The 16,696-nt window shown below is 36.9% G+C and overlaps 1 protein-coding gene across 8 annotated transcripts in view; it reads left to right on the top strand.

Annotated features, from left to right (window-relative positions):
* Window positions 1-16,696, top strand: part of CHD2 (chromodomain helicase DNA binding protein 2) — a 127,128-nt gene that overhangs the window by 52,837 nt on the left and 57,595 nt on the right. For all 8 annotated transcript variants that reach the window (XR_002345976.1, XM_021099370.1, XM_005666295.3 and 5 more), the window contains 3 exons: window positions 9,956-10,144; window positions 15,642-15,804; window positions 16,330-16,482. Coding sequence is in view for 7 of the 8 variants with exons in the window: in XM_021099370.1 (XP_020955029.1) it covers window positions 9,956-10,144; window positions 15,642-15,804; window positions 16,330-16,482 (505 nt within the window). In the remaining variant the exon portion in view is untranslated. The remainder of the gene's footprint in view (window positions 1-9,955; window positions 10,145-15,641; window positions 15,805-16,329; window positions 16,483-16,696) is intronic.

Here is a 16,696-nt window from a genome sequence, read left to right as displayed (position 1 = left end):
AGAAACCATTCTGTTAGGGAGGAAAGCATATTGTCTGCCAAACATTTGAATCATTTAATGCTTTGGTGGAAATAATTGGTAAATAGGAAACGTCATACCTCCTCACTGTTGCCATAAGATGTTTGATATAATTGAAGTATACAAGGTACACAGTCTGACAGCATTAAAAAATATTTTAAATTATAATTTTGATAAGAAAAGCATCAGCTTTAGATCTTCTTAGACAATTGTGGAGTGTCTTTACTGAAAAGATTTTTATGGGAGAGATGGTTTGCACATTTCATGAAACTTAAAATTATCCAGTGATGTTCGATGGAGTACCCTACCTACTTTGACTCCCATCCCATACCCCTTTCTCCTCGTTCATTGTGCTTTGACCATTCTGGCCATCTTTCTGTTCCTTTGACATGCCAAGCCATTGCTATTCTTTTTGTCTGGAACGTTTTTTTCCTCCTCCTTATCTTTATATGGCTGGTCACTTCTTAGCCTCAGCTTATATGACCACTCCTTTTAGAGGTATTCTCGGACCACTGAACCTAAAGTTTTTTATGCTTATCATCTGTACCCTGTTTTATTTTCTAAATGGCATCACTTATTTCCTTGTTCATCCCATCTCATTAAATTATGCATTCAAAAGTAGCAAGGCTTGGGTGTTCCCGTTGTGGCACAGTGGTTAACAAATCCAACCAGGAACCGTGAGGTTGCAGGTTTGATCCCTGGCCTTGCTCAGTGGGTTAAGGATCCGGCGTGGCCACGAGCTGTGGTGTAGGTCGCAGACGAGGCTCCGATCTCATGTTGCTGTGGCTCTGGCGTAGGCCAGCAGCAACAGCTCCAATTAGACCCCTAGCCTGGGGACCTCCATATGCCACGGGAGTGGCCCTAGAAAAGGCAAAAAGACAAAAAAAACCAAAAAAGCAAAAGTAGTAAGGCTCTTGTTTACTTTATCAATGGCGCATGTTGCCATTACAGTAAACAGTTCAATTAAGAGATGTCAACTTGAAAGGTAAATATGCCACATTTTTTTTTTTTTTTAATTTAGAAAAGACTTGAGTGCCTACTACATGCCATAAACTGAGCAAGGCATTTTGGGTGCCATGAGCAACATAGAGGAATGGTCCCTTTCTCCACATGCTGTTAATTATTTTTTAAACACCCTGTTGGGATATAATTTACATACCAAAAAATGCACCGTTTAAGTTCACAAATCAATACGTTTTTAGTAAGTTTATAGAATTGTGCGACCATCACCATAATGTACTTTCTAATTTATTTTATTTTATTTTTTGTCTTTTTAGGACTGTACTCTTGGTGTATGGAAGTTCCCAGGTTAGGTGTGGAATTGGAGCTGTACCTGCCAGCCTACACCACAGCCACAGCAATGCCAGATCCAAGCTGTGTCTGTGACTTATACCACAGCTCCGGCAACACCAAGTCAGTCCTTAGGCCACTGAGCGAGGCCAGGGATCAAGCCCATGTCTTCACGGATGCTAGTCAGGCATTACCCCTGAGCCACAATGGGAACTCTACCATAATGTACTTGTAGAATATTTTCCTCTTTCCTGTTTGTAGTTAACCTCTGCTTCAACTTCTAGCTTTTTGGCATTCACTAATTAGCTTTCATCTCTAGGGATTTACCTTTTCTAGAATTCTAGAAATTTCTTCTGTATGGAATCCTGTTAAGTAGTGTTTCTATTTTTGGGTTCTTTTACTTCGCATAATATTTTTGATATTTGCTCATGTTACAGAGTTTATCAGGAGTTACCTCTTATAATGGAGTGGTATACCATTGTATACGTAGCCAGTTACCAGTTGATGGATGTTTGGACTGCTTCAGTTTAGGGCTAGTTTGTCTTTGTGTGGACATGCTATTAGATATTTAGGAGTGGAATTGCCAGGTTGTTTGGAAAGCATGTATATTTAACTTCTTAAGAAATAACTTTTCAAAGAGAAATAATTTTCCAAAGAGACTGTACCATTTTGCATTCACATCAGAAATGTTTGGATTTTCTAGTTTCTCTATATTGTCATCAAAACTTGGTGTATTGTTTAGAATCCAAAAGATTCTGGTGGGTATAGAGTGGCATCTCATTTTTGTTTTGACTTAAATTTCTATAATGACTAATAATGTTGGACATCTTTTCATGTGTTCATTAGCCAGTTGTATGTCTTTGATGAAATGTCTGTTCAAATCTTTTGCCAAATTTGAAATTTGAAAAATGTTCAAATTGAAATTTTTAAATTCAGTTATCTTATGAGTGGAAGAGGTTTTTAATTTTTTTTAAAGTAATCTAGATTATATAGTGCTTTATTAGAATCACATCTTTATTTTATTTTTGTCTGTTGTCTTTTTGGGGCCATACCTGTGGCATATGGAGGTTCCCAGGCTAGGGGTCTAATTGGAGCTGTAGCTGACGGGCTATGGCACAGCCACAGAAACATGGATCTGAGCTGCATCTGCGACCTACACCACAGCTCACGGCAATGCCAGATCCTTAGCCCACTGAGCAGGCCAGGGATCGAACCCGAAACCTCATGGTTCCTAGTCGGATTTGTTTCCTCTGCCCCACGACGGGAACTCCTAGAATCACATCTTTAAATGAAGACTGTAATTCTTCATTTCTCCAATGTAGGTGGATGCCTTTTATTTCTTGCCTCATTGTACTGGTTAGAGCCTTCACATTGAATTAGAATTTGTGGGAGTAGAATGTTAGAGAATTTTTGTAGATACCCTTTATCAATTTGAAGAAGTTTTCTTGTATCCTAGGTTTTGAGAGTTTTTTAAATAATAAATGGGTGTTGGATTTTGTCACTTGCTGTTTTTCTGTACCTGTTGAACAGATCATGTGGTTTTTGTTTTTTATTCTACTGTTATGGTATATTATATTAGTTACTTTTTAGATATTAAGCCAATTTTTCATTCCTGGGGTAAATCTGACTTGGTCATGATGTTGAATCCTTTTTATGTGTTGCTAGATTCAGTTTGTTAATATCTTGTTAAAGATTTTTTTCCATCTTTGTTTCTTTTCTTTTCTTTTCTTTTTGTCTTTTGTCCTTTTAGGGCTGCACCCTCAGCATATGGAGGTTCCCAGGCTAGGGGTCTAATGCCAGAGCCACAGCAACGCCAGATCCAAGCCGGGCCTGCGACCTACACCACAGCTCACGGCAATGCTGGGATCCTTAACCCATTAAGCAAGGCCAGGGGTTGAACCCACAACCTCATGGTTCCTAGTCGGATTTGTTTTGCTGCGCCACAACAGGAACTCCATCCATCTATGTTTCTGAGGTATGGTAGTCTCTAGTTTTTTTTGGTTTTATGTTTTAGTGATATTTTCCTGGCTTTAATATTGGAATCATAGAATGAATTGCAGAGTATTCGCTCCATTTTCTGAAACAATTTAAGATTTGTGTAATTTCTGTTTTAAAATATTTGATAGGATTCAGTAGTGTTGCCTTGTGAGCCATAGCTAATCTTTGTGGGGAATTAGTTTCATCCATGGCATAAGGATGTTTGCAGGCCAGAAACTGAATCTGAGACACAGCTGCAGTCTATGCCCAACTGCAGCAAAGCCAGATCCTTTTAACCCACTGCTCTAGGCTGGGGCTTGAACCCACACCTCTGTAGCAACCTGAGCTGCTGTAGTCAGATACTTAACCCATACACCACAGCAGAACTCCTGTGGGAGAATTTTCAATGATGAATTCTGATTCTAGTTATCTATTTCGTATTAACTTAGTTTAGTTAGTTTTGTAAGAATGTCTATTTAATCTAAATTTCACCTATTTGAATTTCTCTTGTGATTTCCTCATGTATTTTTTTAAGTGCGTTTAATTTCCAATAATTTGGGTATTTCCCAAATAATTTGTAATTTACTTTTTTTTGTCTTGGAGAATATGCTTTAAATGAATTGTTACTTGTTATATGGTCTGTTATGTTTTCTATATTGGAGAATGTTCATGTGTACTTAGAAGAATAACGTTTATCCTGGTTTTGTTGGGTAGAGTTCAGTAAGTGTCCATTAAGTCTGTTTGGTTGTAGTCTTGTTCCAGCCTTCTGTGTCTTTGCTGACTTCAGATTTATAAGTAATTGAGAATGAAGTATTTTGATATTTAACTATACTCGTTGAATATGATCTACTTCTTCCACTTCTGTCAGTTTTGGGGTTCTGTTAGTAGGTGTGTGCACACTTGTTTTTGTTAAACATTCTTGTGTATCGACCTTTGTCGTTATGAAATGTCCCTCTCAATAATATTTCTTGTTCCTTAGGTCTATTTTGGTATTACTATAGCTCCTGCAGAGTATACTATTTTCCATTGTTTTACTTTCAATCTATTTCTTTCTTAGAGTCTAAAATATGTTTCTTATAGATAACATATAGCTGGCTCTTTTTTCTCTAGTCAGAAAATCTGTCTTTTGATTGGAGTATTTATTAATTCATTTACATTTAATATAAGTAGTGATATGGTTGGATTTATGTCTGCTATTTTGCCTTTGTCTTATTTATTTAAAAAAATTATTGAAATATGTTTTTTGTTCCTTTTTTTCCCTTCTTTACTGCCTTCTTTTGCTTCAACAAATATTTGTTAGTGTGCCATTTAGATTTTCCTGTTACTTGATTTTTTTTAAGTTTATTTTTTTAGTGGTTGCTCTAAGGTTTTTTAGTATATGCTTCTTATCACAATATTAAGATTAATACTGATTTAATTCTGGTAAAATACTGCAACTTTTCTGCATAGCTCCATTTTTACTTCCTTTGTGTTATAATCTAAGTATACTATTTTATAATTATCGCTTTATTCAAGCTGTGTTTTTAAGGAAATTAAAAAAAGAAAAATATATTTATAGAGTCTTTTGTATTTGTCCATTTTATTATCCAATGCTTCCTTTCTTCATGTGGATTCAGGTTGCCATCATGTGTCACTTCTTTTAGCCAGAGGGCTTCCTTTAGTATTTTTATAAGACAGGCCTTCTAACAACAAATCCTGTCTTCATTTGTCTATGGCTGTTTTTTTTTTTTTTTTTCTTATTTATTTATTTGCCTTTTTAGGGCCGCACATGCAGCATATGTAAGTTCCCAGGCTAGGGGTTTGATCAGCTGCAGCTACTGACCTATACCACAGCCATAGCAATGTAGGATCCAAGCTGTATCTGCGACCTACACCACAGCTCACAGCAACACCGGTTCCTGAGCAAGGCCAGGGATCAAACCCTCATCCTCATGGTTACTAGTCAGATTCTTAACCTTCTAAGCCACAATGGGAATTCCCACTTTTATTTATTTATTTATTTATTTTTTTATTTTTATTTTTTTTGCTATTTCTTGGGCCACTCCCACGGCATATGGAGGTTCCCCCACTTTTATTTTTGAAGAATAGTTTAAGGCTTACTAGTCAGATTCTTAACCGTCTAAGCCACAATGGGAATTCCCACTTTTATTTTTGAAGAATAGTTTAAGGCTCTTCAGAAGACGATAGAGAAACTTGACCACTCTGACTGTGCTGTTCTCACGACAGCTGCTAGTAGAGCAAGCTTACACTATTTCCTTTTCCGCAGGCATCCTCACTGCAGTGCTTCAGAGAGAGGAGGCCCTTCTGTACCCCTCCTTCCTCTGCCTTAGAGCAGAGTTTCTCAGCCTTAGCACTGTGGACATTTTTGGCTGGATAGTTATTTTTTGTAAGGGGGCTCTCCTTTGCATTATATGATACTTAGCAGTGTACCTGGCTGCTATCCAGCACCTGCCAGGAGTGACTCCCTTCCTCAGGTGCGACAACCAAAAGCTTCTCCAAATATTGCCTAATGTCCTCCAGGGATGCAGAAGCACCACCAGCTGAGAAGCACTGCATTAGAGGGTTCTTCATGTCTCCCCACATTGCTCATTCTTTCATACTCCACCCTTCCCACCCTGTCCATTGCTTTCTTTTCTCTATCCTATTTTCTGGGTCCTCTGTTCCTTCTGTAGAGCCTTGTAAGTCAGTAGTAGTCACCTTCCTGATGATGGGGGCAGTCGTCCGTTTTCTTTTTAAACATTCTACTCTACATTCTGTAATGAATACCCTGTCTGTCATGTATTAGCATAAGCCCATGTGTTTATAAAATGTGCTTTTCAGAGTACTGCTATAAAACAGATAATGTATAAAAGTTTAGAAACACGGGTATCAATTATTATTTTTGTTTTCTGGAATAGGTAAGAGAATTTTCATGTATATTACTTTTTAATTTTCCTATTATTTTCCCATATATAATCTTTTTGATACACTGGATATGTTCAGCCTTAGATTGTGTTAAGAATATGCTGTCTTAAGAGAGAAGATGAAAATGTGTCCCTTATCCCATGGTTAACAAGTGAATGGACTGAGATCAATTTCTGGTCTTCTGTGACCAAGGCCACTGTCCTTTGAACTTCAAATTCTAAGAGAAACAGTATATTCTTCATAGCACCATTGAGATTAGGTAGAAGCATCCTATATAGTAGGAATCTTGAGGCAATATGGGAACATATGTGTTCGTTATCTAGAAAAATGATATGGTGCATAGTTTCCATCAGTGAATGGTTACCTAGGATTTGCCCTTTGTACTTGGCTACTGAAGTGGACAGTAGGAATTTGGACTCCTAAATGGTAGTAATTGATTTTTTGTTGCTGTAAGCAACTGTGTCATTCTACCCAGCATGGGCTACATTTTGGAAAAAAAAAGTTTTAGATATCTTGCTTTCATAGTTGAAGAGAGGAACTTTGAATTAATTTTTCCATTAGAAATGATCAATCAAATAGTGTCTTCCAAAGTTTTCCATGTGGCCATTTGGATTACTTATTGAAGGGTGGATTGGAGTTAAAGATGCAGTGTGTATGTGTGTTTGTGTGTGTGTGTAAGAGAGCTTTTTCTCTTGGCAAACTTTGTTTTTAAAACGTTTTCAAACATTTTTTAAAAAATTATTTTTTACGAAGATGCATATGTAAAAAGGGAACCCATTAGTTAAGGAGTCAAGATTTACCTTCCTTTCTGTCTGAGCTTGCTGTGTGGATGACAAATTCAGTGAAGTATTTTCCCTACCCTTAGTGTAGTTCCTGAGGTTCATTACAGCTCTACAGAACCATTTGTTCCTTTCAAGGAAATGATCCACTAAAGAAATGTTGTTGTACAGAAGAGAATTTGGTTTGCTCAGGTAACTTTTGAACTTTGCCTTCCTCACCTGTGGTAGGCCATTGTTTTCAGCATCTAAAAGTTAGTCTTCTATTTAACCAACTGAAATGCCATTTCCTTTGTGCAGAGTCTATCTGAGCAACTTGCCTGCATGGTGGCTTTGACCAGGAGCCTACCTTGACTATGTATATGATTACTACACTTATTATGGATATACATCACTGAGCCACTTTGTAGGTACTATTTTGCAAAGCATGGGATTTGTTGTTAAGATAGAAAAAGTTATGACTAGATCAAAGAATTTAGCTTATAAAGATTATCATGTGCAAATGTGTACCTCATATCCACCTCACAAAATAACTCAGTTTGGTAGAGTATATTCAGAGAGCTTACCTCTTAGTATTGGAATTTTTTTACCTTTGCTTCTGCTGTCTAGGCTGGTCTGTGACTTTTTTTGCACTTTTCCCATCACATATTTATCACGTGACTTCTAGTAGACCACCTTCACTGCTTTGATTTAATTTTCTTCTTTGTTATTGCTCAGTAGAGTGAGCTTCTGTTTTTCTAAAATCCCAAGATCTGGAAAATTTAATCAAAATTGTTTCTACTTTGTTGAGAGACAAAATTGTTTCTACTTTGTTGAGAGACATCTGTTAAGTATAGAAGGTTATTAACAGGGAAATAATCTGAAATAATAAATCTAGGCTGAGGTGTGGCATTAATACAAGTTCACCACTATGCCCCTATACCTTTTGTATATGTAGTGTTATAAATTGACAGTTATCTATTGCAGAAGCAGCAAACTTTTTCTTAAAGGACCTTATAGTAAACATTTTCAACTTTATGGTCTCTGTCATAGATCCTTATTGCTGTATAGACAGAAAGCAGCCATAGGCAATTCATAAACAATTCAGTGTGTATATACAGAAATAATCTTATTAATTCCTCTAACATAGTGAAAGGACATTAGATGGCTGAAAATATTTGTTGCTTAAAACAGTGGGGAACTAAATCTTATTAAAACAGTCTATATTTAAATTTTTAGACTAGTATAGTTTTCATTAATTATACTGTACGTTAAGTAAATTAAACTATTCTCTTGAAATTATCTCCCAGCTCTTCAGAAGATAGCCTGATAGATAGTGCTGAACCCTCATTTCCATTTGCTTTGTACATTTTGTGTGATGTGAGATGCCATTGAGATAACTCAGTTTACATTGTTCCTTTCAATCCTTTTATCTGTTTAAACTCATTTTATTTTGTATTCTTAGAGTTAATTTCATAGCACTGTGGCAAAATACAGTTTACCTTAGGTTTGCCAAGCTGAAGCTTTTAATGATGTTTTTAGATTTCCACCCTGAAAGATCATTTTGTCTAGTTCTCTGAACATACAGTTGTTTCAGACATTACCAGGTGTCACTAAGGATGATGCCGAGACCCCTAGATGATGAAATGCTTGGCCATTCATGAGTTCAGAAATGGCAGCAGGCTCTGTTGACATCCTTGTGCCCAGTGGCAGTGCTGGTATTTGCTGTCCTTGACTTTTGGTCTTATCAGAGACCTTATTACATAGGTCTGGGTAATGTTGAATCACTGAGTTTATTATTCTGGGCCTTGACTGGCCTCAGCAGATCAGGGCTGCCTGGTGTCAGACCCATGGGGCAGTGGGTCACCAACTGAGCTTTAGTCTCCACATAAACTCAGCAAGTTCTTCCAAGTGCTTTGTTGGCTTTCTACTGGCAAGACAAAGCATATTTTTCTAAGCTTCATGAAATAAATTTCTTTTTTTATTTTATTTTTTTATTTTTGAAAGAAATTTGATGATAATGTCCCATTCTGGTGTTCTGTCGCAAAATCATTTAGTGAAACAAAAATGGTTGAATTAAGATTAAACACCAGGGACATTCCCTTGTGATGCAGTGGATTAAGAGTCTGCCGTTGCCACAGCTTTGGGGCAGGTTGAAACGGTGGTATGGGTTTGATTTCCACATGCCTCAGGTGAAGCCAAAAAAAAAAAAAAAAGATTTAAAAATGAGAATTCAGGCAGAATTATTATGGGTGATAAATCGATAAACGTTTTTTAAATTAATAAATTTTGAGTTCCCCCCCACCCCAAGTTCTGTTAGTATTATATTTGTATCACTTACATTGCTCTTCCTGTCTGGGGGCTATCATCTTGTTTATTCTCATAATCCATTAACTATTAAATCAGTGGAAATCATGTAACTTTTACTTTTGAGCAGTGATAGCAGTAATATCATCCCTCATTATTTTTTTACCTCTGAATTTAATTTTCCCAATAAATTTCAGCTTCTCAAATTAGCTTATTTTTTTTTTTTTTTTTTTTTTTTTTTTTTATTATTTTTACTTTTGACATGATAGCATATATCATCCTCATTATTTTTTTACCTCTGAATTTAATTTTCCCAATAAATTTCAGCTTCTCAAAATGTAGCTTATGATTAATTTTTCTGCAAAACATTTTATCACAATAACTTACTATGTTTACTTATATTCTGATCGCATGGTATACTGAAATGTTTTGTGAACTCTGGATCCAGGCTTAGAATTGGAAACTTGCTCTTACCCAGTGTGGACTGATGGAATTGATTTAGTTGGTTTTCCCTTGCCATTTTGTTTTCCCCTTTCCTGTATTCAAGAGCTGGTGACTGATAAAATTTATTTTTCCTTAGAGGGAAGGTTCATTTTTTTTTAACAATTTTTTTTCTATGTAATTCCTTTAAGAAGAAATTTTGGTTGGAAAAATGCTTTTTTTCTTTTATGTAGTTAAGTAACACTGTGCTATTTCATCTCTAGGTTTGAGTTCTGGGAAGATTTTGAAGAAGACCATGGGAAAGGGCGCGAGAATGGCTATCAGAGTCTTCATAAGGTGCTAGAACCTTTCCTTCTCCGAAGAGTGAAAAAAGATGTGGAGAAATCCCTTCCTGCCAAAGTCGAACAGATTCTCAGGGTGGAGATGTCGGCCCTTCAGAAGCAGTATTACAAGTAAGTCATTGGCTGGGTTAAGGCCTGAATGGGATTAAGATCAGCACCAGGAAGCCATGAGATAGATGATTGACAAACTGCCTTTTTTAGCGAAACCTCAACAGAGATTTAAGTAGCAATTTATTTATGATCAGAAAGAGGAAGATTTATTATTCTCTCTCTCTCTCTTTTTTTTTTTTTTTTTTTTTTTTTTAAGCTTTTTAGGACCACACCCTTAGCATATGGAGATTCCCAGGCTAGCAGTTGAATCAGAGCTGTAGTTGCTGGTTTACACCGCAGCTACAGCAATGCGGGATCCTTAACCCACTGAGTGAGGCCAGGGATCGAACCTGAAACCTCATGGTTCCTAGTCAGATTCGTTTCTGCTGTGCCACGACAGGAACTCCAAGATTTATTATTCTTGCTTTTTTATTTAGATGAGAATTTGCACAGTACTTTTCATTATGTAAATGGTCTGAAATACATGTTCTTAGTGCTTATCCCCCTGCCAATAAACAGGCATGTTTCACTCATTCATGCAATTCTTCTCTGTCATTCACTCACTTACTTTGTTAAAGTTTTGCAGTGTGCCAGGCATTCTGCTAGATACTGAAAGATGAAAATGAATGGAATGTGTTCCTGCTAGAGAAGCTTGTTGCTTAGTAGAGAAGACAGGCTAGAGACAAATAATTAAAAGATAAAAGATTCTTGATTAAGCTCATAGAACAGATTGGTGGTTACCATAGACAGGGGTGAGGATGGTGAGAGAAATGGATGACGGGAGTCAAAAGGTACAGACTTCATTTATGAAATATGTAAGTCATGGGGATGAAATGTACAGCATGGTGACTATGATAATTCTGAATTGCAGATTTGAAATTTGCTAAGAAGTAGATCTTAGAAGTCCTAATCACAAAGGGAAAAAAAACTGTAACCCAGAACAACTGGTTGTAACCATTAATGGTGATGGACGCTAACTAGCTTTATTTATTTATTTAATCAATTTTAATTTATTTAATTTATTATTAAATAAATTTTATTTAAATTTATTTAAATTAAAGCACAGCTGATTTACAATGTTGTGCCCATTTCTGCCATACAGCCAAGTGACTCAGTCATAAATGTATATACATTCTTTTTTTAAAAAATTATTTTCCATCATGATCTATCTCAGGAGATTGGATATAGTTCTCTGTGGTTAGTTTACTTCTTAAGTTTATTTTATTTCATTTTCCCCCCTTGTAAATCTTTGAGTGAAGAAACTGAGTCTATGTTCTGTAGATTTTTCTCACTGCCCGGATTTTGCTAGTTCCAACTCCATGGCATCATTTAACATTTTTCTCAGAACAACTTTGTTTTCTAATCATTCAGAGTTAAGTGTAGAAGGTTGGTTAGACTCAGATTCAGTGTGACTGTTTCATAGAATGCAAAGAGATGTTCTATCACAGTAGGTTTTTCTGTGGTATTAGCAAGTATTGATGAGCATTGACTGATCTCTAATTCATTATCCATTACAAAGAGGTAATTCAGTATATGTTACTCCTTTGTTTATTAGATGGAATGACTTTGTAAAAAACTTCCCTACATCAAGTGAGGAACAACAGTTCATATGGGAAAGACAGTAAATTCATAGTTCTTTTTGATTTTTGAATTAAAAACATGTATTTATTTACTTTTTGTTTTTTTTGTTTGTTTGTTTTTCTTTTTCATTGAAATACAGTTGTCCCTTGGTAACCACAGGGGATCAGATACCAAAATCCTTGGATCCTCAAGTCCTTTATATAGAATGACAAAATACAGTTGGCTCTTCATATCTGGAGATGCAGAACCTGCTGATATGGAGGGCTGACTGTGCATTTGAAATATAACATTGTGCAAATATAAGGTGTGGCAAATGTCAGCTTGATACATTTATGTGTTATAGTCTGATTGCCCTTGTACTGGTGATTAGTACCTCTACCATGTCACTTGCTGATCATTTCTTTCTGGTGGTTGGGATCATTAAGTCTGGTCTCTTAGCAAGGTTGATGATTGTATTTTGTCTGTATTTGCTATACTGAGTTTTAGATCTCTAGGCTTTATTTACTACTCATTCCAAGTTTGTACCCTCAAACATGTGTCATATTTCCCCTCCACACCCCGTGGAACCACTATTTTACTTTTCGTTTTTACAAGTTTGGCTTTTTTAGATTCCACTTATACATGATAGCATATACATTACTTGTCTATCTCTGACTTATCTTACTCAACATAATATGTTCAAAGTCCATCCGTGTTGAATTTTTGACATTTTCGAAAGAAAAAAATGGATTATGCACCTAATGAGACTTATTTCAGTATGATTATAAGTTTATCAGTAAACATGCTTGTGTTTCATTCTGTTGCGGTTACTATCTGTATTCATGATCTAATGGTCCAGTTTTAGCCAGTGAGAGCTTGTTTAAGTTGATGTGGAGTTTTTTTGACGTAATCCTAGTAGTAGTTGATAGCTTCTTTGCTCTCCAGAATGGAAAAATGTCGAGGTTCATCTTGATCATTTCCAGTCCCAGAACTAGAGTCAGAGTCAGCCAACAAGCTCTGTATACTGTTTTATTGGAAAATGGTATTTGGAGACCACAAACAGCACTGGGGTATTTTTTGCAATTGTGGTGGGCATTACTGACAGATCTTTTTGGTGGATGGAATTAGCAGATGTCTTTTTTTTAAAGATAAAAATATGTCATGAATTTTTTACAGTTAAATAGTACTACGGAAATTTTATTTGACCTTAATAAACTTATAGCCACACCAAAAAATTTGACTTCTGGAAGTTCCCGTCGTGGCGCAGTGGTTAACGAATCCAACTAGGAACCATGAGGTTGCGGGTTCGATCCCTGCCCTTGCTCAGTGGGTTAACGATCCGGTGTTGCCGTGAGCTGTGGTGTAGGTTGCAGGCGAGGCTTGGATCCTGAGTTGCTGTGGCTCTGGCGTAGGCCAGCAGCTACAGCTCTGATTCGACCCCTAGCCTGGGAACCTCCATATGCCATAGGAGCGGCCCAAGAAATGGCAAAAAGACCAAAAAATAAATGAATAAATAAAAATAAAGGCATTAGTTTAAAAAAAAAAATTGACTTTTCAGTGACACCAATTTAATCATCCTACACACAGAATCTTAGAATAATAGTGCCGGGATTACCACTAGCAAGATGATTAACAAAAATAGGTTAAAGTTTTTAAAGTAGCAGGTTTTTTTTTTTTTAATTATTTATTTTTAATTGTTATTTCCCCAATGTAATTTTTTTCTACTGTACAGCATGGTGACCTGGTTACACATACATGTACACATTCTATTTTCACACATTATCATGCTCCATCATAAGTGACTAGACATAGTTTCCAGTGCTACACAGCAGGATCTCATTGCTTATCCATTCCAAAGGCAATAGTTTGCAACTGTTAACCCCAAGATCCCAGTCCACCCCGCTCCCTCCCCCTCTATGTTTTTGTTTTTATTTTTATTTTATTTATTTGTTTTTGCTCTTTAGACCGCAAGTGCGGCATATGGAAGTTTCCAGGCTAGGGGTCGAAATAGAGCTACAGCTGCTGGCCTGTGCCACAGCCATAGCAATGCAAGATTTGAGCCACATTTGCAACCTACACCACAGCTCATGGCAACGCCAGATCCTTAACCCACTGAGTAAGGCGGCGGATTGAACCTGCATCCTCATGGATACTAGCCAAGTTCTCTTACCTCTAAGCCACCACAGGAACTCCTGGTTTGTTTTTAGAGGTATGTCCCTCTATAAATGGATTAGAATCTTAAAACACTTGAGGTAGGTTTTCTTCTCTGTGGTTAGGTTACTGTTTGGATATGATGGTTAACTTCATTTTAGTTTTATTTTTTTAGGATTGCTTTGTTTAATATTGTCATCATTATTTATAATATTTATAGTTTCAAAGGTGAAGCTACCAAGCCTGGCATGTTCGCACATATCTGGCTTCTCTCCCATCTCCTCCATTTTAGTCCCTCTTTTCCTTAGATAATAATTACTATTGTAGTTTAAAATCTTAATGTTTATCTTTTTTTTCCAATTTTTAGAATATAAACAAATACATGTTAACTTTCTTATTGTTTCCCTCTTCCTATTACAAATGGTGGCATACATACTCTGTGCATTTTTCTGTACTTTTTTCACTTAGCGATGGGTAACAGCTGTGCTGGAGATTACTCCATACTAGTTTATAGAGACAGTCCTTTTTACAGCTGCATTGCGGAGCCGAAGCATAGTTTATTCAACTAGTCCTCTAGTGATGTACATTTGGAATGTTTCAAATGCTTTCCTTTTATAAATAGTGCTACAATGAAACTCCTTGAGCATTCTTCTTTGGGATAGATTCCTAAAAGTGTGGTTGTTAAAAGTACAAAGAAGTTTCATTACTCAGAAAAAAAGTACTTCTAATATTTTGGAGTTTGTCGTTAAAGCTTATCTATATGGATATGCATGAATATTTACATACTTCTCTCTTCTTTCCAAACTGAGATATAAAACATACTTATCCTGAGCACTGTATTCTGTAAAGTACCCTTTTACAACAGTTCCAATGGTGTATAGCTTCTGTCTAATGCATATCTAATATATTTAACTGATTTTCTAATTTTAGACAGCTTAACTCCGATTTTATACTGCAGTAAAGACTGCCTCAGTGACAGTCATTGTTTTACATATATGAGTTCTTTGTATATATATTTGTTGTTATGTCCTTTTAATATTTCTATTCAGCCATGTTGAAATGCTCAATAGAATGAATTAATGGTCTGAATCTGACTGGAGATGTATGAGGGTTCCTGGTTAGGTGGCTTGAGAAGCAAAATAAAGCATCCTAGGAGTTCTTATTGTGGCTTAATGGGTTAAGAACCTGACTAGTATCCATGAGGATGTGGGTTTGATCTCTGGTCTCACTCAGTGGGTTAAGAATCTGTCATTGCCACAAGCTGCAGTGTAGGTTGCAGATGCGGCCTGGAATTGGATATGGTGTTGCTGTGGCTGTGGTGTAGGCCAGCAGCTGCAGCTCTGAAAAAAAGAAAAAAAAAACAAAACCAAAAACCCAAAACACAAAATAAAACATCTTTCTCTGCATGTTTTTTTTTTTTTTTTTTTTTTTTTTTTTGCTTTTTAGGGCCGCACTCTAGACCTATGGAATTTCCCAGGCTAGAGGTCGAGTCGGAGCTACAGCTGCCAGTCTATGCCACTCCCATAGCATCTCTGGATCTGAGCTGCATCTGTGGCCTATAGCACAGCTCACAGCAGCGTGGGATCCTTGACCCATTGAGTGAGGCCAGGGATTGAACCCGCATCCTCATGGATCCTAATCAGGTTCTTTAACCTCTGAGCCACAAAGAGAACTCCTCTCTCTGCATTTTTAACATTGTCCTCATCCCATCTCCAGTCAGTAAAACTGCTTTCTTTTATAATCTTCTGATACCCCCAACTGTTTCTTTCTTCAACTCTAGTAATATCATTGTTATCTTAATTTGCAGATGGATTCTAACCAGAAATTACAAGGCTCTTGCCAAAGGAACAAGAGGCAGTACATCTGGTTTTCTTAATATTGTGATGGAATTGAAAAAATGTTGCAACCACTGTTATCTGATTAAACCCCCTGAAGAAAATGAAAGGGAAAATGGACAGGAGATTCTTCTGGTGCGTGGCTACCTTGTTTGTAATTACTTTCATAAAAGACAGTTTAGTTTCTGTAGATGCTTTTTATCAAAATGCTCCTTTTTCTCCTTGCTGATTTTTTTAAGGAGCATCAAGAGAAGCTTTAAAAACAGGTGCGAGGGAGCTCCTTTTGTGGCTCAGTGGGTTAAGGATCTGGCATTGCCTTGAGCTATGGTGTAGGTTGCAGTTGTGGCTCGGATCCCGCGTTGCTGTGGGTATGGTGTAGGCTGGCAGCTGCAGCTCTGATTGGACCCCTAGCCTGGGAACCTCTATATGCCCGAAAAAGATTAAAAAAATTAAAAAAAAAAAAAAAAAAAAGGTGAGTAAAGTCAAATAGCTAGGAAAAATCTGGGAAGTAAAGAGCATTTTAGAAATTGTTTGTCAGCCAGATTGCAGAAGGTTTCAAAAAGCTTTAAGGTGATTTTAGAAATATGAACTCTTAGAAGTGAAGGGCAGATTGAAGTATGGTTTTGAAGATGATGATTAGAATGTCTTTTCAATCTTCAGTCCCTGATCAGGAGCAGCGGGAAGCTGATTCTATTAGATAAACTGTTGACAAGACTTCGAGAAAGGGGAAACAGAGTCCTTATCTTCTCTCAGATGGTGAGAATGTTGGATATCCTGGCTGAGTACCTGACTATTAAGCACTATCCTTTCCAGGTGAGGATGCTTTGGTACTTAGGGTCTCTCCTTCCTTTCCTCCCTCCATCCCTCCCTCCCCCTAGATTGTATACTTTGCTTGCTGAATTGTCCTGAAGTAGAAAACAAGAGATTCCTTGCTTGAAACAAATTGAGCTTAAGGTTCCAGGAGGGTCTTAGTTCTTACTTCCATGCCTTTAGGCTACCCTGTAATGAACAGGTCATGGAGAGAGCA

Source organism: Sus scrofa, chromosome 7 (assembly GCF_000003025.6).
Source record: "Sus scrofa isolate TJ Tabasco breed Duroc chromosome 7, Sscrofa11.1, whole genome shotgun sequence".
Classification (NCBI taxonomy): domain Eukaryota; kingdom Metazoa; phylum Chordata; class Mammalia; order Artiodactyla; family Suidae; genus Sus; species Sus scrofa.
This window is presented reverse-complemented; position numbering and strand designations above follow the sequence as displayed.